Source organism: Drosophila ananassae, chromosome 2R (genome assembly GCF_017639315.1).
Source record: "Drosophila ananassae strain 14024-0371.13 chromosome 2R, ASM1763931v2, whole genome shotgun sequence".
In the NCBI taxonomy this organism is placed as follows: Eukaryota; Metazoa; Arthropoda; class Insecta; order Diptera; family Drosophilidae; genus Drosophila; species Drosophila ananassae.
The window spans coordinates 12645886-12668799 of record NC_057928.1 but is presented as its reverse complement, the minus strand read 5'-3'; the positions used below and the strand labels follow the sequence as shown (position 1 = coordinate 12668799).

Here is a 22914-nt window from a genome sequence, read left to right as displayed (position 1 = left end):
CTAGCCCAAAGGAATAGAGTGGTTTCTTATTTAGAAAGATTTGTAAAATAATGATAGGAAAGTATTTTTTAATGTTGATTAAAACAAGATTATTTGAATTAATATTTATGTATTGAATATTAATACTTATGTATTAAAAAATCAATATATGAAGCGTGCAACAGCTTAGAATGAAGGTATATGATTTCCGCAAAACTCTTCCCCAAGATCCTTTCTCTAGGATCTTCGATAGGGTTAGTTATATATTTTTCTATGTATGTTAGAAACAATACTGAAACATAGACCCTCACTAGTCGCAACCAAAAAAGAACAAAAATGACAACAACCACATACAATATTATGAAAAGTGAGTACTCGCGTTGAACGAATAGTATCAAATACATGTGCATATGTGCGAGCATAGACAATACTTAGTATATATTTTGAATGGTGCGCTTTGTATTGGCCTCCGAATGTGTCTAGAGCTTCAATAGCAGGCCAGGGTCATGCGACATGGGAGGAAAAACTGAACTGGCGCGAAACTGAGCGAACTCGGGCGATTCCGATGGCTATGTATGAGTTAAATTTTTGTATCTGTGTGTCTATTGATATTTGAGGGAGGGTGGTGGTGTGCGAGTACTGTGTACGTAGTGCCCGTTATCGGAAGAAAACGCCAAAAGCTCGCGTTCATTGCCTTTGCAAACGTTTTTGACTCTGATTCTCTCTCGCTCGCTATTTTATCGCTATTCCCCATCTCTTTCTAACTATGTGCCACCCCTCTCTTTCAGCGTTAAGTGTTAGAATAGTGACATTTTGTTTAGTTGGTAATTCCACAACCGAAAACTTTATCAAAAAAAATGGTTATCTGATGGGAAGCAATCCAGAAACGTTTTCGAAGGAGAATCCTTACACAAAGAAAAATAACTAAAACTTATATTTATTTTTAAATATTATTATTAAAAATTTATATTTTTTTGGAGAAGTTTTTTAGAGTTATTATCTTGTTTAAATTTTATTTTTATTTTTTAATGAGTCGACTTATTTTTTCTGTGTATTTCTTAGAAGAGAGCTCTACCTTCTTATCGACTAGAGGCTCAGGGCTATCTGGTTTGTTTGGCAAATCTAATTTTTGTTCTTTTTGCCATTTTTTTGTGAACTTTGCCTGCTTGTTTTGGTTTTATTTTTGGGGAAATGGGAATATGGGCCTGTTTGGTGAGGTTGGTCAGGAATTCTATATAGCTCTCTGAACTGAACTCTATGTGGCAGAAATGTGGCCTAAGGCAGAGGGCCAGGCCAAGAGCCAGCAGGGCTCTTAGGTCAAGCTGCGTTGTTTATGACCCTCTGGGAAGGCCGATCATTCCGTTTTGACTTGCAAATTTTTATTTAAACTCTGTTGTATTCATTTTTCAGCATGATTTGTGGCTAACCAATGTGGCCAAAATGAAACTGATTGACTTGTTGCGGCTATCCGGCTAATAAAATCATCCAATAAAATAGAAAAATAAAATTCAAGCAAATATTATTAATTGCTGATGTTGGCAGACCCATTGATCGCTTCTTTGCTTTGGATCGAATTCTGTTAATTGGCTGAAACTAAAACTGAACTCTTAACTGGGCCAGCGCATTGGCTGTGAAATTCTAGAAGCCCAGAACCGAAAATTCTGGCTAAATGGAAATTCAGCGAGTTTATAAATATATATTTTTTCTTCAATTTGGGGATTAGTCATAAATCGATTGGAAAGCATACAGCATACATTATAACAAACCTTATAAAATTAAAAATTTATGTAATTTCTATTTATAATTTAATCAATGATCAATTCTATAAATTCGCGCACTTTCTTTAAAAACTTGTCAAATACTCGAAATGTTAAACAAAGAAAAGCTTTTAGTAGAATATCTATATTATATTTTATGTAGGTATTCTACAGCACTCATTTACACAACTAATTTATAAACTTATCTATTTTAAAACTAAAAAAATACATTATTTCTTTCCAGAAGAGCAACTAAACGAAATAGTTTGTCCACGTAAGCTCTTCTATCCTGATCTTTTCAAGACATTTACTAAAATTCCAATATTTTCCTGAACTTTCAAGTACTTGCATATACATATATGCGTATATATGCAATCTATGTGCACCGATGACGAAATGAAAAAAAGCTTTTTCGCGTTATTTGCTTCCTGCATTCGAGGCGAATGCAACTCCGCTGCCATCGCCGCCAAAGCAACACTGCGTATGAGTGATCTGCTGACCAGAAACCGAAATAGTTGTACTCGAAACTTACCATCTCAAAGAAAAGTAATCCAATTGGAGATATATCCATTATGTTTCAGCAGCAGCAGAGAAAAAAAAACTTTTATTGTTTCAAGTTTTTTTTAGATATTTTTAATATTTAACACTAATCGCAGACAGCAAAAATGGCTGTCAGTTTGGAAAAGTTTGTTTTGTAAATATATGTATTTTTTAAGATAAACTTTGAGGCACTTTTTGGGGGGCGTGGTCAAGGGTCGGGTGGGAGGTTAGGGAGACTACCTCTCTTTATTGGAATCTTAATTAATTAATTGACATTTTGCACATAATTTTGAGGCCATTTGGACTCCGAGATTTGAGCCTCGGATCAGAACTTTTTGTAACGCATTTTTTATGGTTTAAAAAACGTTTAAACAACGATCGAGGATTGCACTTTTGGTGGTGGAGGGGTTCGAACTATTCGCCGCAGCAAATTGTTTAATTAGCGATGCGGCGGCGACAAAACGCGACGACGACCGCGACCGACGACGGTGGGCGGGACTGGGCGGTACGACGCTGCAGTTACAGTTACGTTAGAAAAATTGATTTTTTGTTGTTGCTTTTTGTTTTGTATTTTTTTGTTTTTTTTTTTGTATTGTGTTTGAAAAGCGAAGGTTTTCCGCTTCGAGTTTCTTTTTTGCTTTGTATTTTCAGCGGGAATTTGCGACTGTCCGTTACAACAGTCAAAAGATATCTAAACAGCGAACGCTTTATTTTTGCACACAGGCAGCGCACTGCACTGAGTCTCGCTCACCCACACCACACCATATCGCACACAGATACTATTCGCGGCGTCAGAGAAACACGCGCCGCGCTCAAGTTCACACTCTGAACTTCAAAGCTCAAAGTTACCTTCATGCACTGACACCGAGAGAGAGAAAGAGCGAGCCTCGACAGCAAAGAGAACAAGTGTGTTTGTGAGGGCCGCAATGGGGCTAAGAGAGCTTCAGAGAAGAGAGTCTCTTCCTAAGGGGATAATGTTGACAGGAATTTCAGGAGAGCTCCACTAAATATATATTTAACAAATTAAAACCTATATTTTTTTTACACTTTAAATTAATTAAAATTAGAGAATTTTTTCATAAATTCACTTCACTACAAATTTTAGCGAGTTCTTTATTGAACAAAACAAATGCTTACAAAAATGATACTTGAGAGGCTATCTTTCATGGATCCAATACATATAAAATATACAAAGCGTGCCCGTAGCTCAACAAAAAAAGCGGAGAGGAAACCTGAGAGCTGGCCTATGTGGTCTTCAGAGATGTTGGAATCTTAGGCAAACCAAATTCATCCGTTTCAATGGTGCTCTGAAAAGAAAAACAAAAGAGTTAATCTTTTGAGCAAAAAATATCGGGATTAAATATATTTACCTTGCCAGGTATAATGCTGTCGGCACCCGGCTCCTTATCTGGTGCATTTGGAGCCTTGACTACGTCATCCAAGTAACTGGAGTCATCGTCCAAGGCGATCTCATCGCCCAGGGCATCCAACTCTGCCTGCAGGTCGTCGTCATCCACCTCCGGCATTCCGTAAGTGCGTCCAAGGACCTCTTGAACCTCGTCGGCTTGTTCGAGCATATCAGCCATGTCATCGTGAATATCCTGAAAATTGAAATTCAATAATTATTTCATAGAAATAATATAAAATGGTAGATTCACCTCGATCTGATCAATGTTTATCTTTTTGTATTCGCTCTTCATTTGCTTGACGCCATCCTTCATAGCCGCAACGGTGGCCTGAGTATCTTTAAGCGACTGCGCCGCATAGTTTGCCTGTTCCATGTTGAAGGATTGGTTGCGCAGAGATTCCGATTGTTGTTCGTAGCTGTAAGGTACACATAGAAACAATAATCATTATTAAGAGGGAGGGGGTGCGTTAAGGGGTCTTTGACTTACGCTTTCTTTTGTTTCAAAACCCGAAGGGCCTTTTGTTTCACAGAGTTTTTGGCCGGACCTTCACGCATTTTGGACATTTGCTCGCGATATTTGCGCAGCTCAGTCTCGAGCTTAGCAATCTTCTCCTCGATATTGGTGGCTCGGGCGTCAACCTAATTGGGAGTTGCAAGTTAAGTTGAGTTTGTTTTTCCATTGAATTTTCTCTGCTTACCCCAGCTATGCAATCGTTGATGCTTGGGCCGGGCTCCTTGGGCTTTCCACGTCCGAAAAGGCGATTCATTTTTGTATAATTTGCTGCTAAAAATAAGGAATTGGGGAAAAAGACCAGCTTTTCTCGTTAATTTCGTTTTAATATTTTGTTTGATGACTAATTCTCTTCTTGTGATCCAGTTCACAAAACAGCTGTTTAACTTTGTTTACCAACACTGATATAAGACAGTATTTCTTTGACTTATATATTTTGATTTCATTTTGTGTATAGACGTATATTACAGATTGATAAAAAAATATATATCTGAAAAATAGAATAATATTATATTTTTAATATAACTTTCTTAATAAATTAACTTTGTTTTCTCATTTTATATAAAATGTATGTTTTGGTATTTTTTTCGGTTGGTATTTAATTAATGCGTTGCGGTGGTCCCACTAAAAGCTGAAAAATCTTATTTAAGCAGCTGAGCGAATGAATAAAAAAGTCTTATAATAATTTACGAACCGGGTGCATGGAATTATGGGCGTTTCGAGAGTACGGCGATAATGTGAACGATTTGGAAAGCTTGTGTGTTTGCCACTAAAAAATAAATAAATCAACGATCAAAGCTGATTAATCGAATAATGCATAACAGAATTTGGTGAAACAAGATTTCGCGAAGCTTACCGACAGCATTAAACTATTTTAAATGCATCAAAAGAAGCCGAAAACGTCTACTAGTTTAATTGTTTACTAATTAAGCAATTTGCGATTAGTTAAAAGTGCCGCGGATGTATGTTAAATAAATAAAATGCACGCAAAGCGAGGGCGTTGTGGCTTTTTCCTTTTGAGCACAAAAAGCCATTGCTAAAAATACACAATACAATAAACGAAAATACAAAAACAAATTGGCAAGGCAATACCAACAAAACTGCGTAAATAAGGAAAGCATAGACACAGCAAATAAAGCGAAATAAATTAGCAAAAACTTGAAACTCGATTCGCGAAAATCCAATAATCCAACAGCTGGCCCTTTGACGTCACAGTCGCTCAGCTGATTAGTGACGTGCGCCATGACGGTCAAAGCCGCCCACTAAAAGGACCATCCACACACCCACCTACAACATTAATCCTCGATGGATAGCTCCATGTTTTATGCCAAAGATCAAATGGCGTCCACGTCCACCACGGAGGCCAATGTCGTGGCCCATGTCTTGGCCAATGCCAGTGGTGCTGCCACTAAATCGCCACGCGTCGAAGATGGCGGCGTCTCCATGAACAACTTCTACCCGGCGTTGATTCAGTGCTTTGGCATAATTATTTGTGGGTTAGTTGATAGTATATATTCCACATAATCCCACGCATCTGCCTAGTCGGGAGATAAGATTACCAAATTGATTTTTCCCCTAGTTCACCCTTAAGCACCCTAGTTTTGGTTTTGTTTTTAGGGGTTTGTTTGCATTTAATACAGGGAAACCACCCTAAAGACCACTTCCGGTTACAAAAAAGACAAAGAACTTAAAGGGTATTTATGCAAATTATAGGATCTTGTTCTACAGAAATAAATAGTTTCTGTATTATAATTTTTTTTTAATAAAATCTTGAATCCTCTAAGAATATAATACTTTCTAATTTATACAAGGTCACAAATATATGGGCCAAAAATTCACAATAAATATAAATCAAAGATGTGGTTCCTCTTTTCGCTTGACCTCATGACCTCAGAGTTACTAAATCACAAGGTTTTTTGAAAATAGCAAAGGTCATTGATCGAAACAAAGACTGTTTCTCCAAGAAAACAATAACAAAGACTGACAATTTAGAAACAACATTTGAAAAATGTAATAATATTTGCATAGAATATATATTTCTGATAATATTTGCTTACGAGACTCTTGAATTAGCACATCCCCCCCACAGGTTCAAACTCTGCCGTTGCTCACCCACCTTTATCTTAAGCGCTATTATTATCATTTGGCGGGTACGTGCTGCCCGGGAAAGTGGTTTGTGCTGTACAGTGACCACCACTTATGCTATGACCGCATTGTCTGGATTGAATTTCTCTGATTTGGTTTACCCCACTTATCGACTGTAATTTATTTAAAAATCAAAACCAAAACTGTTGTCTCACTGCCCATGCGTACGCTCTCCAACTGATTTGTTTTCTACTCCAAACAATATTTACAATTATCTTTAATCAGCTATATTAATTGTTTATTATTTATAGAATGCGACTTGAATGGCAATTTGATATTTATTGGTTTTTGTTTGGCATGATACGACAAAAAAAGTTGAAATTTATATTTAAGCTTAATGGTTTTTAAGTATTTTTAGGTAGTATTATACTTTTAAAGCATTTTTTGTAAATCGTAAGGCTTTTAATAAAAAGAATTTTATGCTTAACTTTTATTGTGGCTTTTAGAGGCTTACAAAAATTTCCAATTAGTCATGAGAATCTCCATCCGATGCTGATTGATCAGCCACCTGCGAAAATATTCTGTTCCGGCTATGCTAAAAAGGGAATTTCTTTACTTCCGTTAGTTGAATAATTTCCCTCGTGTTGTCCAGGCAGTTATTAAAAATTAGAATCAAAAGCACTTTCATAAATCTGAACTAATTCCCAGCGCTAGTGGCAATATTCCCAGGAAATTGCCGTGAAGCTTCCATTAAATTTGATAACAATTTAGTCAAAAACCTAAAAATAACAAAAAAAATTGCTTAATAACAGTAGAGGTAGAGCTGTTTATTAAGGGAGCGGCGTGTACCATTCATATGCAAATCGCTCCAGGCCTCCCTATCAATCTTGATGAATGCATCTGAACCGAAACCTAATTGCCAGTGAGCAAATAATCGAAAGTAAAACGTTTAGAGAGTGTGAAAAAAATCATAAAACACCGGAGAATAAGCGAAACAATTACTGAAATGACCTTGCTAAACTGTGTTTAGCATTAAGCTTGTAAACAATATCGACCAGCTCCACCTGAGGCAATATTTCAACAGTACTTATATGGATTATGTAACCGCAATTACCGATTTGTCTACCGACCATTGCCAATTACAGTCGATATGCATGCCCAGACAAAGTGCCAGTAATATTAAAGCATATATGTATGTATGTATATTCTATAAAGATGCACCCTCCGACTGTTCAATCAAACTAAATTACAGATCCCATCGATTCGAACTCGGAATAATACAAAGCCGGGTGCCATTTATATATTACTTAACAATTTTTCTCGCGCCGGACGTTGGCATCTGACATTTAGAACTTTGTGCCTGAAAGAGGGTTTCAACTGTACATATACCCTATAACTAAAGATTATTATTATCATATTTTATTTATAAATTAAATAATGAATTTTCAAACCCCACTTGTTACAAGTGATACCAAAAACCCCTTAAACCTTTCTTAATTAAGAGGTAACACTAAGATGCATATCACATTCAATTTTAAGCGGGTCTTGAAAGGCAATTAAATTTTATTTTACGACTGTTATCAGATTCAAATTATATTTAATCGCTTATTTGACGAAACTTTGTTGTATTTTCAAAGATAAGCCAGTGTCAACCTGTGTGGATCTTAGTGCTGGCTTGATAAACTCTACAAGCTGAGACCGCAGCTGCCGGCTTATAGAAAATAATGAATGCATTTGTCGCATGTCTGAACCGAAAGGTAAACACTTTTAATCTAGACTCACAGCTGTTTTCTTTGTGGGATTCTGGGCGAGAGAGTTGCCTAACAAGTCAACTCGTCATGCGACAGAATTTCATGAATTTAAGTTCCGATCAGAGCACGTAGTGGGGATTATTAGTGTGTTAATTGAAAACTTAAAAGTCTAACCATGATTTATGCTCTTCTGATGACAGTATCCGAATATCTTTGCTCGACTGATTCATAACACTTTTGGGTTTTGTTCCTCTTGACTGACTTTGTAGAACACTTGTTTTGCTCCACCTGATAGTTGAGTAAATAGGAAAATATTGTTGTGCTTTTTATATTGTTTACCTTTGCTCTTTTATAAGTTGGTGTGACGTTAAATAAAAACACCTGTTTGAATATTAAAGGTGTTTTGGTTTAAACTCAAAAGGGAGTTAACTATTATAAGCAATATTTTTAAATTTTAAGATATACTCTTTGATTTATTTCCCTGTTTCTAAAGGCAGTTAGTACATAAGATGGCTCGCTATCAACAGGCATACTTACAAGCAAATATTTATAGATAATTTTCACAAGCCCCTCATCACATTCTTTACAAAAAGCTTTCCTAAAACAATCTCTGATTCATTGAGTTCCTACACCCAAGAGCTGCCTGCCTCAGTGATAAGTGATGCTCCAGGTACTTCCCTACAATAAAATCCAAAACATCTTCCACAAATCAAGTGCAGCTGGAAATAAAGGCAATAAAATCCGATTGAGTCACACCCCAAGAGAGGCCGCCAAACTAGTCTCCGATTCCGGTGGGGAAGTACTCCCTACTCCAGATTATCAGATAGACCGACAGACAGAAGTTTAATTAATATGTCTCGGCGACTGTGTCTGAAATACAAATACTCGTTAAAAAATAAAAAAAAATAAACGTTTACAAATCTTTGTTAGCCAAGAGGCGAAACCGAACCGAAATAAAACTGGTTTACGAGGGGGATCACGTGTGGATCTGGTGTCCATTTATTTATTTATTTATTTTTTTAACCCGAGTACATGCAAGTACATTAAATCGAGAGTTTCCGTGTTTCCGGCGGTATAATTTGCATTAAAAAACCTTTAAATACCCCTTCGGAATTGGGGGTGTGCCCAGCCACGCCTTTACAAGCCAATCACTTCAAATAAATGCTCCAATTTCGAAAAATCCCTGTTACAGATACATCGCCGGACGCTTTAAGATCATCAGCAATGCGGAAACCAAAGGACTGGGCACTTTCGTCGGCACCTTCGCCCTGCCCTCGCTGATCTTCCTGTCACTGGTGGAGCTCAACTGGAGTGCTGTGAACTGGAGCTTCCTGCTGGCCATGCTTGTGTCCAAGGCGGTGGTCTTCTTCGCCGTCCTGATCATCTGCTTGCTGGTGGCCCGACCCCTGAACTATGCCCGTGGCGGCTTGATGGCAATTTTCTGCACTCAGAGTAACGACTTTGCCATCGGCTATCCCATAGGTTAGTTTAAAATTGTTAAAAAAAATGTGTAAAAAATAGATTGTAATAATACTTGAGAAGCTATATCTATAATCTATATAATATATTCACAGTTATGGCTCTGTACAAAGATATCCATCCGGAATATGCCTCCTACCTCTACCTGATGGCCCCCATATCCCTGGCAATTTTGAATCCTATAGGTTTAGTCCTCATGGAAATCTCAAAGATTGTTAAGAACAAAGAAGAAGTGGTTAGTATTTAGGAATAATTTATATTAAAAAATATATATACTAATCATATTACTGCCACAGACCCGTAATCCACCTCTGTGTCCAGAAACCTGTCCAGCGGAACAAATGTCTAAACGGAACAGGTGCTTCGGAGACCGTTCCATTCTTGTTTTCAACACCATTATGGCTTTGTTCTTCAATCCCCTCCTTTTGATGACCCTTTTGGGAGTAGCTGGAGGCTTTCTGTTTCCTACTGGCCTCCCAGAGATGGTATCCAGTACTTTGCGGACCCTAGGTCAGAGCTTCTCAGCCACGGCTTTGTTTCTGCTTGGCCTGAAGATTGTTGGTGGGTCAGGAGCGGAAAAGAAGAGCACTGGATTCTTGCTGCCTGGAGTTCTTATTTTGGTGAAAATGTGAGTTTATTTTAGAGCTATTTCTCCGTTTTAAACTATAAGCATTTATTCTTCCAGCTTGGTGCTACCTCTGGTAATCCGCCAGACTGTCAACATCATGCAGTCTGGCCAGAACTTCAATGAGACCACCGAACTGAGCACTTTTGGCTTTCTCTACGGCACCTTCCCAGCTGCCCCCGGCGCTTTTGTGATCGCCACTCAGTACAACATAGAGGTTGAATTGGTAATTTGAATGAAAGTCCCCGACTGTCGCATCTATTAATTGTATATTCTTCGTTTGTTTGCATAGGTGGCTCGCAGCATGGTTTTCTGTACTTTCATCTCGGCCCCTCTGATGTTTATATCCGCCAAAATGATATCGCTGACAAATTTGAAGCCACTGGATTACCTGCACGAGCTGGATGCCTTTTCATTCGACATAAGCGTGGCTGGTGCGGCGGCCTGTTGCTGTATGTTGGTGCTGTTGATTGTTACCAAGCGCTTTAAGCGAATGCCGCAAAGAATCACCTTCTGTCTGGTGCTTTCGCAGGTGGGGCATCATAACGACAATGTCTTTAGGCCCTTATTAAAATAAATTATTATATTCTCTTGTAGCTCATGTGCTGCATAGGCGTTATACTGTGGTCTAAAATGGAGCACGTGCATCAATGGCCCTTGTATTTCCAATTCTTCTTATTCAATATTGGAACTTATAGCACCCGTTTGTGGACAGGTCTCTTGGCCATTTCGCTACTCTTCCTGCAGTGTCGTAGTCTGTGTTTTGTGCTAAAAATGTGGCCCTACATGGTAAGTGTTTTATTTCCAATAATCTTAATTAATTAATCCTTGACATAATTTGTCTATTTAGTTGGTCTTTGCCTGGGGCGTACCGGCCATTATATCGGGCCTCTTGGTGGCTTTCGATTCAAATGTTATGTCCGGAGAAAAACACAATCCCAGTTTCCAATATGGAAATGCCCAAGCAGCCATTTCAGTGTTTATACTCGTCATGTGCTTTATAGGTACGTAAAAGTAATATATTTAAAAGGAGACATGTATTTCTGCAGTGATGACAAAAAAAGTGTTTGAAAAGTTATTTAAAACCCAGCAGATCTTTGGGTTGGACTTGAAAAATGTTAAACATTCAAGGTTCCAACCCTCCAAAAAGGTCTGTCCGGTTACGAAATGATTCACTCAAAGTTTTCAATCTGATAAAGCGCTTCACAAAATGCACATTGTACACCTCTTGCTATGTATATATTAAAATATTCCTTGTTTTCATTTTATTTTGTAGTAACCGTGGGCTGCCTGGTGCTACATCAGCGTTACAAAAAACGCTATGAAAAATACATGACCTATTCACGTGAGTTGTCCAACCCGGAGTCGGGTAGGTACCTGATCTTCCAAAGAGTTTCATAAATTTAAATGCCAAATCCCTCAACAGAATCATCCGATCTGCACTCGACCATCTCCACAACGAACTTGCTGGGCCACACGGATCATTCCTCCATTCGACAAAGTGTTCGCACGGCTTCCTACTCCTCCTCCTCCGATGACGATGAAATGATTCCAACAGCCGCTGGAATGCCGGCGACTAGGGCAAGTGTTACTGGACCAAGACCATCTGGGACGGGGACTAGCGGTGGCTGTGGGTCTGGCAATGGGGCATGCTGTTCGGGTGGAGATAGGGTGACGACTCCATCCACAACCAGTACTGCGGTGGTGGACATAGAGGATCTAATGAATCGCGCACGACAACGCAGCAATGCGACGATTAGCAAAGATTTGGACAAGATTGAGAGTGCTCCGGCCAATGAAGAGTAGGTTTACTTATTACCTTTACTTAAAATTTGATTTATAAACAATTTATTTCATTCCTTCCGCAGAATCCGCAGTCAGATGTGCAGCAGTTCATTCAACTGTGGTCCGAGTACCTCGCGACAAAGCTGCCAGACGATCATTGAGCGCTACGAGGATCAAACCAGACGCGGTCTGGAGCCACTGGAGCAGACTACCGACTCCGATGAACATCAGACCCTTAAGCACACCGTGCTGCTTATCATTCTACTGTGCTCCATGTTTGTCGGCCTGGCAGTGTCCATCTGGACCCTTGTCATGGAGGGCATGTCGGGAATATATTTGGAGCTAAGCTTCCTCGATGCTTTCCTCAACTTTGGACAGGGACTAATCGTATTGGCCGTATTCATAACCGATATGGGCGAACTGTTAATGCCGGTAGTCAGGCTTTGGCGCAAGTTGTGGTGAGTTTGTTGGATTTAATTTCATGCTTTCAAGACTACAAGACACTCCTTCTTATAGGTATGGAGCCAATGTGGTTAGCCTGCCGCACTGGTCTAATCTTCGGCCAGAAACAAAGCATATTTGCGAACAGTTCCGTAATCATCACTTGGAGAATTGCAAGAAGGATATTGCAAAGGATAGAAGGTGGGTAGCACTTACAGAAATTAGACCTGTTTTAGCTTAGATATATGAGGCAGATTTTATTTAAAATTTGAGTTTTTAAAGATCCCTTTCTGATTTAAAACCTAATTTCTAAAACCTTGACTTAAACTAGTTTAAGCCGCAATAGGAGTGATATTTTTTAATTAAAATATGAATAATAAAAATAATGTAAGTATGGGAGTGATTTTTAGAGTAACTTTGCCTTTTTTAATGCTATATATATCGCTTCATATTATTTTTAATAGTTTAAATATACTATAGCTTGTCATAACTAATATTAATCTCTATTTCCGCAGATGGCGCATTCGAGTCTATCGCAAAGTATTCTATGGCAGCGAGTTCGTTAGCTGGCTCATCGAGGTGGGCCTGTCCAAGGATCGCCTGGAGGCTGTCCACTACGCCAGGCACCTGGTCGATGGAAGGGTCCTGCGGCACATCAACAACGTCTACCACTTCGAGGACAAGCTGCTGCTCTACAACTTCTGCAGTCGCATCTAGGAGCGCATCAGCGATTAATGCCAAGATGAAGCAACTACGCCAAATTTAGTTTGATTTCCTGTTTAGTTTTTCGTATCTCTTGTATGTAATTTTAACTGCTGTGATTGTTCGCCAAACAACCACACCCTCACACAAGACAGCCGATTGTGTGTGGGTGTGGAGGCGAGTGGGAGGATGAACTAGTGAAATTGTTTATACTGTCCAAGCAATTGGCTTGGCAAACGCAAAAAGTTTATTTTTTGTAAATTTTTATTACTAAGTAGTTGACTCAGCCATCAGCTTGAGCTTTATGTAGTGCAATATAGAAATACAGAATGTAATCGATGCAGAAAGTTCCCTAAATATGCAAAACTATTACTATAATCTTTAAACTCTTAACAAAAGAATGTGTCACAACTTAAGAGAAAACTGTGCATAAAACGTTTCTGGAAAGCCAGAGCTGTAAACGAATAAATTTGTATAAACAACCCGTAGTATAGTATAAACTCATGAATAAAAATATATATACAAGCATGTATACCTCGGCCGTAGGGCCTACAGATCAAAATACTCGATTTTGCTTGTCTTATTTATTCATCTGATAGAAATGTGATAAACGTATCTGCTGTTTCATTGTTTGTGATCCGAATTCAGCCATTTTTCGGACATTGGACTTTAGTTTTTACATTGCTTTAAAAGATTTTAAAAATCGAATCGGTGTCAAGACATTTCTTGTGTCAACTGCATACTCATGGATGAAACCATTTACTGGAAAGCCTGTGGTAACAATATGTCTTCTAATATTGATGGAAACGCATCAAAGAACTATATTATTTAATAAACATCGGATAAGGATTTTCTTGGGGGGTCCCCTTCAAAAATAATGAAAGTAGCATAGAAGCCCTATACGACCCACTGCGAAGGCCATATCTTCGGCAAAACGCATCCGATTCCTGAGCGGAATACCTTTATCGATTCATAGATAGATTTGCCGTAAATCTGCATCAAAATCTGGATGCGAAATATTTTTTCAATTTTCAATGAAATTTTCTGGGGGTCCCCTTCAAAAATAATGAAAGTCGCATGGAAGTCCAAAACGACCCACTGCGAAGACAATATCTTCGCCAAAACGCATCCGATTCCTGTGCGGAATATCTTTATCGATTCGTACATAGATTTGCCGTAAATCTGCATCAAAATCTGGATGCGAAATATTTTTTCAATTTTCAATGAAATTTTCTGGGGGGTGTTGGCCGTATTCATAACCGATGTGGGAGAACTGTTAATGCCTGTAGGCAGGCTTTGGCGCAAGTTTTGGTTAGTTTGTTGTAAATTCTTCCATTACATGGACTACAGGACACTATATTCTTTCAGGTATGGAGCCAAAGTGGTAAGCCTACCGCACTGGTCTAATCTTGATCCGGAAAGCAAGCATATTTGCGAACACTTTCGTAATTATCACTTGAAGAATTGTAAGAAGATGGGTGGTACTGGTAGAACCTACTCCCTAAAGACAGTATTTTAAGATTTGTCTGTTAGAGTTCGATAATATAGTCCTTCGCTACTGGATTGTTTCAGTTCTTGTTCCGAATCCCCCAAAGAGTATGCAACAAAATTACTTCCTAGTGACATCAATTATAGTGTTTAAATAAATAATTATTTTGATTGCCTACTTTCGCAGATGGCGATTCCAAGTATATCGCAAGGTATTCTATGGCAGCGAGTTCGTTAGCTGGCTCATCGAAGTGGGCCTGGCCAAGGATCGCCTGGAGGCTGTCCGCTACCTGGTCGATGGAAGGGTCCTGCGGCACATCAACAATGTTTATCATTTCCAGGACCAGCTGCTGCTCTACAATTTCTGCAATCGCATCTAGCAGCAACCACGACAAATTTTGTTTAATTTTCTGTTAATTTTTTGTATATTTTGTATGTAATTATGACTGCTGTGATTGTTCGCCAAACAAAGACACTCTCACGAGTGGGAGGATGAGCTAGTGAAATTGTTTATACTGTCCAAGTAATTTGCTTGGCAAACGCAAAAAGTTTATTTTTTGTAAATGTTTATTACTAAGTAGTAGACTCAGTCATAATCTTGGTCTTTATTTAGTGCAATATATGTAGCTATAGCACAATATTACACATAAGAGAAATAAAAAAAGTAAATAATCATTTAAAAAATAAAATGTAATAATAAATGTAATACTTTTATCCCCATACATTTTTTGAAAAAATCAAGAAAATGTAATAAAACATATACCCTCCTTTGGCTTCCATAACTTTGAAGACTTCCTTTCGAAGACGCCTTGAATAATCTTAAATCTGAGCTTTTAAGATTCTTAATATATAATTTTTGCATTATGCATAATTTTTACACTGTTAGAAAGAGTATATAAGATCAATAAAAACAAGAGATCAAAATATTTATACTCATTAGTGTTCCTGATATACCTCGGGTGAGGCCCAAAGATCAAAACCCCCACCATGCAGTTGTGTCTTATTCGATTTCAATCGCAATTTGGATTGTTCTCTTCTTTCATCTGATAGCCTTTTGATATATCTGTTGTTTTATTGTTTGTTATCCGAATCCTCAGCTATTTGTTGTACCTGCACGCGTCTCGCAATCCGAGTTCTGCGTGTTTGAAATACTAAACTTCTTAATTCCGGCCCGCGACACTTATTTTAATTGTTAGCAAGTCGTCTTCGATTTAATATTCTGCCAGCGATGCTCGAAGCTATTTTTTGGTGTGCGCCTGCCTCCCATAACCATTCTGGAAGAAAATTCTCCGCTCCAAAGTTCACGTCGGCAGTTAATTGTTATGCTAAATAAAAGATTTCTTTCAGTTTTTATGCAAAATGCACTTGAACACTGGGAGTTAAAAGTCCTCGATCATTAAACTTCTCTGCGTCGAATCCAATCTGAGTCAAGGCGATTGTGGCGTCAACTGCATTCTTATTGGATGAAACCATTATCTCGGAAGCCTGTGGTTATAATGTCTCTTCTGACATTATGAAACGGACATCAAAAAGTCAGCCTGCCGCCATAAAGTTACAAGGTCTGGCCAATTTCCCCCACTCGATTACATAAAGGGCAGTGGGGACAGATGACTCATTCAGAGCGGTAACCCTGGAATGCAATTGGGGTAAGGATAGTCATATAAAAATGTGTTGTTATTTTTTAAAAATAATTTTTGTGGCTTTAAAAATTTAGACAAAACAAATTATTCAAATTACCACAAAAAGATAAGTTTCTAAGACTTGTCATTTATTTTTTATAAACAATTTTTGAAGAACCTTCTGAAAGAGTATTTGAAATTTCTCATAGAACTTCTTTTTATTTTGTGATTTTTTTCCTTGTTGACATTACCTGCAAACATTCATGGGCTTGTATAGAAAGGTAAGTACCTAGATACATATATTTGTATCTGTAAGTTTTGAAAGTCACTATCTTTGTTGACAAAAGCGATACAACCGGACATTACAAAAAATATCTATAGTATATACTTTGGAACTAATTTTGTTTCAGAGGAAAAAAATGCACTGCACCCTAATGAGAGACCTATTAACTCAAGAGTGTTACAATCACTCATTAATCAAACACTTTATATCTGAGAATGGCGACCTGAATAAGTGCAAATAGTGCGTTATTATTTATTCATTTAATTTTGCACAAAACGCACATAAAGAATGTGTGACCCTCTGGGGAGTGGAGTTCAGAGGTCAGTCAACCCTCGGCGCCTCCGGAAAGTAATTTTTATTTGTCCAGACCCACGCAGGGGAAGACAAAATATATGGGCTGCTGTCAACATTGCTTTCGGGCATCCAATTTCGGGCGGCACAATTAATAGACACCGACACAAATTCGGGTTACGAACAACAAGTCAGCCAAAAGGACACCCAATTCTGGATAAAATGAAAACATTCACAGTTTGGGTTCTGTTGTCTTTTGTGGTAAATTAACTAAAAATAGTCACAGCAGCATGACGCCCTAAACTCAAAAAGTGGGACAATGAGTGATGGAGAGGATACTTCAGGATACAAAAAAGACGTCAGTATCCCACAGACCGCAGGCTCGTTAATTTCCCGCCAGCTGTAGATGTGGCATTTAATTTCAAGTTGCTCATACGCCCCGTTGTCGCCGCAACAAAAGACAAGTGCCGAGGGATACAGTGCGCCCCCTTCCGGCCAGCCCGAAATGGAGCTTTCCCATTACCAATTGCCGCTTCCGCCTTATTTTGCCGAATCACTAATTTTCCTCTTAAAATGCAAGTATGCGAGTCTTTTATTTCAAATTGAAAGCATCAGGCATCAGGTTCACACCAAAATATTTCCAATCAATTCATTCGCATTTGTTTTCATAATCTTTTTCTTTTTGAAGAATTGCCCCCAAAAATTTATATAGCAAGTAATAATCGAAAATTATTGGCAGAAATACAAATTCAAAATTCTTAATTGTGTACATTTTATTGGACCTCCGGGGCGAGCAAAAACAAAAAGCTAAATCAAAAGGCAAGCCGAAAAATTGGAAAAAATAACATTTCAATTGAATACTCTTTTATAGAAATATTTTGGCAATCAAAGGTTTTTTTGTAAAACAAGTTCTTTATTAAAATAATCATGTATCTCTATTTTTAACGAACACTATTTACTTTTGATAATAAATTCAAAATTTCAACACTAATTTTTGGTTCTAAAAACAAATAATGAAACACTTTTTCAAAAATAACAAATTATAAACAATGAAATGTCAATAAACAATGTCATATATCATATGACATTATAATTGACTAAACTTTAGAATACATTTTTCATATTTCTGAATAACATTTTTGAGCTCATCTTTCAAGATAATTCAGTACAAAGATAATTCAATTAAAATTCTAGAGAAATTAAAATTCTTCGCTAGACTCAATTAACAAATAGATTAGTTTATAAAATATATAAAAAAGAGATTATAAAATAAGATTATTTTATTAAATACAAATAATTATTTTTTATTTAATCTAGATCTATAAAATAGTATTTTCCCCCCTGAAAATACCCCATATTTAGTAAGAGTATAAAACAATAAAATTCGATTGTTATTCTGACTTTTCGCACACGTTCATACATTACATTGGCACGAGCTGTGCATTTTCGATGGGGTGTTGCTTTCGAATATATAAAAAAATATATGTATATAAAAATATATACACTAACCGACCATCTATGGCACTAGCCGAAGCCAAAGCCGAACTGCCAGCCGAACCAGCGCCACCCAACTGTTGAGCCCAGGAACCTTCCCCACAACCTACCACCCATCCACCCATCCATCTAACCATCCATGGAGCTATAGTGGGTATATCTATATCCACAGAAAAGCCAGCAGCCCGCTCATTCTAAATCGACGCCTGGCTGACTGCGGACGCGCGAGCTCTCCTCGGTATTGAGAATCGGTTTCCGAATCGACTCCAGATCATATTCGAATTTGGAAGCGGATCAGAGTCGATCGATCTACCCCAAAGTGTCGCGGACCACCACTGCCAACTTTAATCATTAATTAAGTGTCTCTTAGAAAATAATTCCAATCGGGCTAAACTAAAGAAAACAAGTTTGCAGCTGGCTGCATGTCTGTTTTTGCTGTGAGAGTGCGATTTGTGAAAAATCTGTAGCGGTAGTGCGTGTGGCAAGATACATTTGTTTTCACTCAAGCCAATTAACTTGATTCCATAATGGACTCCACCACACCTGTGCTGGATCTGATGTTGCAGATGCAGAATGCAACTACTACTGCAATTCCACCGAAATCTCTCTATGGAAATCGGCATCGTTTGATCTTCAGCACCATTGTCATGGGCCTGGGGGTTTTGGGCAACTCACTGGCTCTTTTCATTTTGGCGCGAAAAAAGCACAATAAAAATAGTAAATACACTCTTATGTTGCGGTAAGTGCAATTACGCAGTACTCTAAAATAAAAATAATTTAAAAACAAGCACAGAGTAACTAAAAGTGCCATAAATTAGTCATTACCTCAGACAGGGCAGAGAGCATTTCATGGAAAAATGTTTCAAATAAGTATCAGAAATAGGTGACCTAAGACCTTGTTTTTTTTAATCATTTTATATATTATTTTCTTGTTAATTACTATCCTATCTTTATGGCCAATAATTGCGTAGTTCATAACTAGTTTTCTTCCAGTGTAGCTACTTATTTTATGCACTTAATGTTTGTGACTGTTTGTGGCCAGTTCATGGCTCTCTGAGTTTGTTCAACTGGCTTCTCAACTAGTGTTCGATTTTTTATATGCTCATATTGCCTATGCGGGCCTGATTTGCATAGCTTGAATTGTTTTTGTTTGTCCGGCGGTGGGGTTTATTTCTGCATATCTTATCACTTGGAATTGGTTCACTTGTTGGCCGAGTCTGTTTTTGACTTGGTCTTATCGGGCATATGTCTAAGAATGCAACAATTGCAATTGCATTAAAAGCTCATTAGTTTTAGTCCGAAAATGATAAAGAACAACTTAAAAAATGTGCAATTTGTTCATTCCACTCATAAATAATTGAATGACGCAAAAAAAACTTCGGCCCAAGAAAAATGTAACAATTTACAGACCATTTATCAACATAAAATCCTCATAAGATTCAGTGAACCATATTCCAATTTGCGCCTTTTCTTTACTCCTTATTTTTATGCTGAGACAACAAGGCGTATGCGTAATATCCGTAAATTTCTAGTGACAGCAATTTTATTCCCTGAGAGAAATTAAGGCAAATTCCACACCAAGGAGGTTCATTCCTTACAGCATGGAGCCTTTGATCTGTAATTTGATTGATTGAAGGAACCCAGTGATTGGCACTTGAGCCCTGTCGATAAATCAGGGCAGCCGAATGACATCAGAGAGTCATTGGTATTTCTGTGTTTATGGAAGAACCGGAATGAGAAGAAAAATATTACTTCCCGTATTTACACCATAGTATAGGTTGCACAAATAAACAATGAGCTTGCCTTTTACAAGTCAGCAACTATATTTCTCATTGCAAATTGGAAATTTAGGAATTTTCACCCAAAAGTCAATTCACGCCCTCTAATGAACAGTTTCGTTTGCTTTTTCCTCCCGGCACTGAAACTTTTACAGCAAACCATAAATCGAATATTGTTTTTGATGCCAGCCACGAGCATTTTCTATACTATACATTCGTATATAGAAATTGTAATAGAAAGCATTGCTGTGCCCGGTGATTACCTAAGTATTCTGCCTATCCCCCACCGGGGTAGGCAGGGATGGCACTTTGAATGAGTTCCATTGAGAAGCCCTCCAAACATATAAATTTTCATCACAGCCGGTGACAAATGAGTTTCCCATGTCAACGGCGCCCTAAAAACAATTGAAATGGAAAGCGCCTGAAACTTTTTATGGGCCAAATAAAAAGGAAATACTTAATCTAATTCACTCTTGACAGAGGTTTTGTTTTAAGTATTAAGGTGTCAGGCAGAGTATTGCTTTTTGAGATCACGTAGACACATATATATCCTAAAACAAATCTTTTAATAGCTTTTATAAAAAATTATTATAAAATATATCCATAGCAGATCACTCTACCATTTAGAACTTACCCGTTTAATGTTTATCGCTGGTAATTTATTATTATTTAACTCGAAAGGAATTATAAATTTGCGATTCGAATCTATTGGTAGCTGTTTGAAGTCCATGTCACGTTTTGGCCAACCAAAATCGGTTAGTTGTACAACCAAAAGCGGCCGGCTTTAAGGTTTCAGATTGAAAGTTCCGTCTTATCAGAATGGCAATTAATTGAAAACGAAAATGGTCATAACATTACTGCCAATCTTACCATTATTACTTGTGGTTTAATACGAAACACATTGTATTCCCGCCCAGAAAGTCACGTTAATGGAGAGGAAAGTTTTATTGTCTCATTTACGAGGATGCAATGACTCTAAGCTAAAGCCTAGCCGAATTTATGGGTCTATTCCGTGCTTGACTAATTCTCACCCTTGTGTTACAGATGCCTGGCCACCAACAATCTGGTGGCTTTGCTGGGGATGTTGACCACGTCGGTGCTGAAGTACAATCTCACCGAGGAAGTCCATCAGTCCTTTATGCAGCTGGACTGTGTAGGTCACGTAGTCTGGCGGTTCTTCGGTCTCAGTTCCGGCTGTATTGCGGCCGTGATGGCAGCCGAAAGATGGATGGCCTTGGCAAGACCTTTTATTTACCATAAGGTAAGGTATTTTATTTGTTTAAATTAATTATACCCTTCTTAACTCCTTGCAAACCATAATCCCCAGCACATCACTTACGAGCTTATCCGGAAGAGCATCAACATCATACTGATTGTGGCCGTTATTATTACTTTTCTGCCATTTGTGGGCTTTGGAGCTTACATCGATGATTCGGATAAAAATCACTTAAAATGCATTCGCTATCGGGATGCAGAAGGGGCTTGGAACAAGGCATACGCTGTGCTTTTCATGGTTTTTGGTAAGGCTTTTAATAATCTATTTAAATTTAAAAATTTAAATATTTATCGCGTATACTTTTTCATATTTTATTTTATAGTACACAAATCCTTAAAAAAGTATTTCTTTAAGTGTATATATAATATTATATTTGAAAATATTGTTACTGGTTACCCTCGGTTACCGGGATTCGACTACATTCCCATTTATGCGCAAAAGTATGCAATGAAAATTCATAAAAAATACAAGAGGTCCTTCGGGAGTCGCCAAGAGTACCGGGTATTAAAAACTGTACTAGTATTAGACGTTTATTGAATTTTTTATCTAATACAATTTAACCTATATATAATTAATAAAAATATTCCTTTCGTTATAAATTTAAAAACAGGAACCCTGCTATGCATTGTGATCGTTGCCTGCAACCTGTTTGTGGCCCACACCCTGCTCTGTGTCATAGGCCGGAGCCGGACGGCGAAGCGCCACATGCACTATGATCTGGTCACCCGAGACAAGCACAGCAGCGTGCAGATCGATCCGGAGAGCAGCAGCGCCACCACTCTCTACCAGACACAGCTGAGCTCCGGAAGCGGAGGCAGTGGCCACCGAAGTGTCCAGCCGGCGCGACAATTCCGCCAGAGCGTCAGCGTGACAATGTCAGCCACCGAGTCCTCGCCGGTGGAGATCAAGTTCGCCAAGCTGATGGCCTTCCTCAGCATTTCGTTCGTCATCTGCTGGATGCCGCAGATGGTAAGTAAAAAGGTAATCCATTTAGATTCCTAACACTTATCCATTGATCCTAAGATCGCCATTCCGTTGGCCATTGCACCAAATCGGGTGCCCGCTTCGAACAAGTTCTTCCTCATCGCCGACGTCCTGACGGCCCTGCACTTCACCTCCGACCCCTACGTCTATGTGCTAAGCCGCTCCAAGTCCATCAACTGGTCCCTGCTGGGATGCATTAAGCGCTGGCGCAGTGGCTGGCGGCCGAACAAGTTGCGTCGTTCCCAGAGCGACCAGAGCCGGATGCGCACCACCATGACGGAAGCCAATACCCTGGACTTCAATTGAGTCTCGATCCTCAAACAACATCCCAGTACTTACATAGCCACTCGTTCTCCCCTCTCATTTTCACAGACACCTCGAAGTACTCGAAGGAGTGGCACTCTTCCTAGTCACGTAAGATGTAAATAATATAGTGTATCCCGAACCCACTTTGAATTACCATATCAAAGATCCCCCCCGCGCTCAGCTGACATACATAATCTCAGAATCGAAATCCGATTTAAACTATAAATATTTGCATATATATAGTGTATGTAATGTATCGTGTATTTTATAATAAAGAGCCTGCTCTAGAACAAAAAAAAATATATAATTATTCCGTATTAACTAGTCCTTCA

At 38.4% G+C, this 22914-nt stretch overlaps 3 protein-coding genes across 4 annotated transcripts; 2 read left to right on the top strand and 1 right to left on the bottom strand.

The window, feature by feature from the left end:
- Positions 1–3277: 3277 nt before the first annotated feature.
- Positions 3278–4680, bottom strand: LOC6506536 (charged multivesicular body protein 5). Its single transcript, XM_001957657.4, has 5 exons — positions 4383–4680; positions 4172–4323; positions 3935–4100; positions 3647–3877; positions 3278–3583 (listed from the first exon to the last, which is right to left on the bottom strand). Exons 1-5 carry the CDS (start codon positions 4449–4451, stop codon positions 3521–3523), a joined length of 681 nt encoding a protein of 226 aa, XP_001957693.1. The 5' UTR covers positions 4452–4680; the 3' UTR covers positions 3278–3520.
- A 142-nt stretch (positions 4681–4822) lies between these two features.
- LOC6493410 (integral membrane protein GPR155) lies at positions 4823–13627 on the top strand. Of its 2 annotated transcripts, none has more exons than XM_014908885.3 (13): positions 4823–5691; positions 9224–9513; positions 9606–9745; positions 9807–10138; positions 10196–10361; positions 10428–10667; positions 10733–10924; positions 10986–11139; positions 11412–11480; positions 11562–11937; positions 12004–12378; positions 12437–12562; positions 12877–13627. In XM_014908885.3, exons 1-13 carry the CDS (start codon positions 5501–5503, stop codon positions 13076–13078), a joined length of 2853 nt encoding a protein of 950 aa, XP_014764371.1. In that variant the 5' UTR covers positions 4823–5500; the 3' UTR covers positions 13079–13627. The 2 variants fall into 2 exon arrangements, with proteins under 2 accessions (XP_014764371.1, XP_001957694.1); XM_001957658.4 differs by having other exon boundaries at positions 11412–11504.
- Positions 13628–18416: 4789 nt separating this feature from the next.
- LOC6493412 (prostaglandin D2 receptor) lies at positions 18417–22882 on the top strand. Its single transcript, XM_001957660.4, has 5 exons — positions 18417–18977; positions 21061–21277; positions 21344–21536; positions 21903–22261; positions 22316–22882. Exons 1-5 carry the CDS (start codon positions 18766–18768, stop codon positions 22580–22582), a joined length of 1248 nt encoding a protein of 415 aa, XP_001957696.1. The 5' UTR covers positions 18417–18765; the 3' UTR covers positions 22583–22882.
- The last annotated feature ends 32 nt before the right edge of the window (positions 22883–22914 follow it).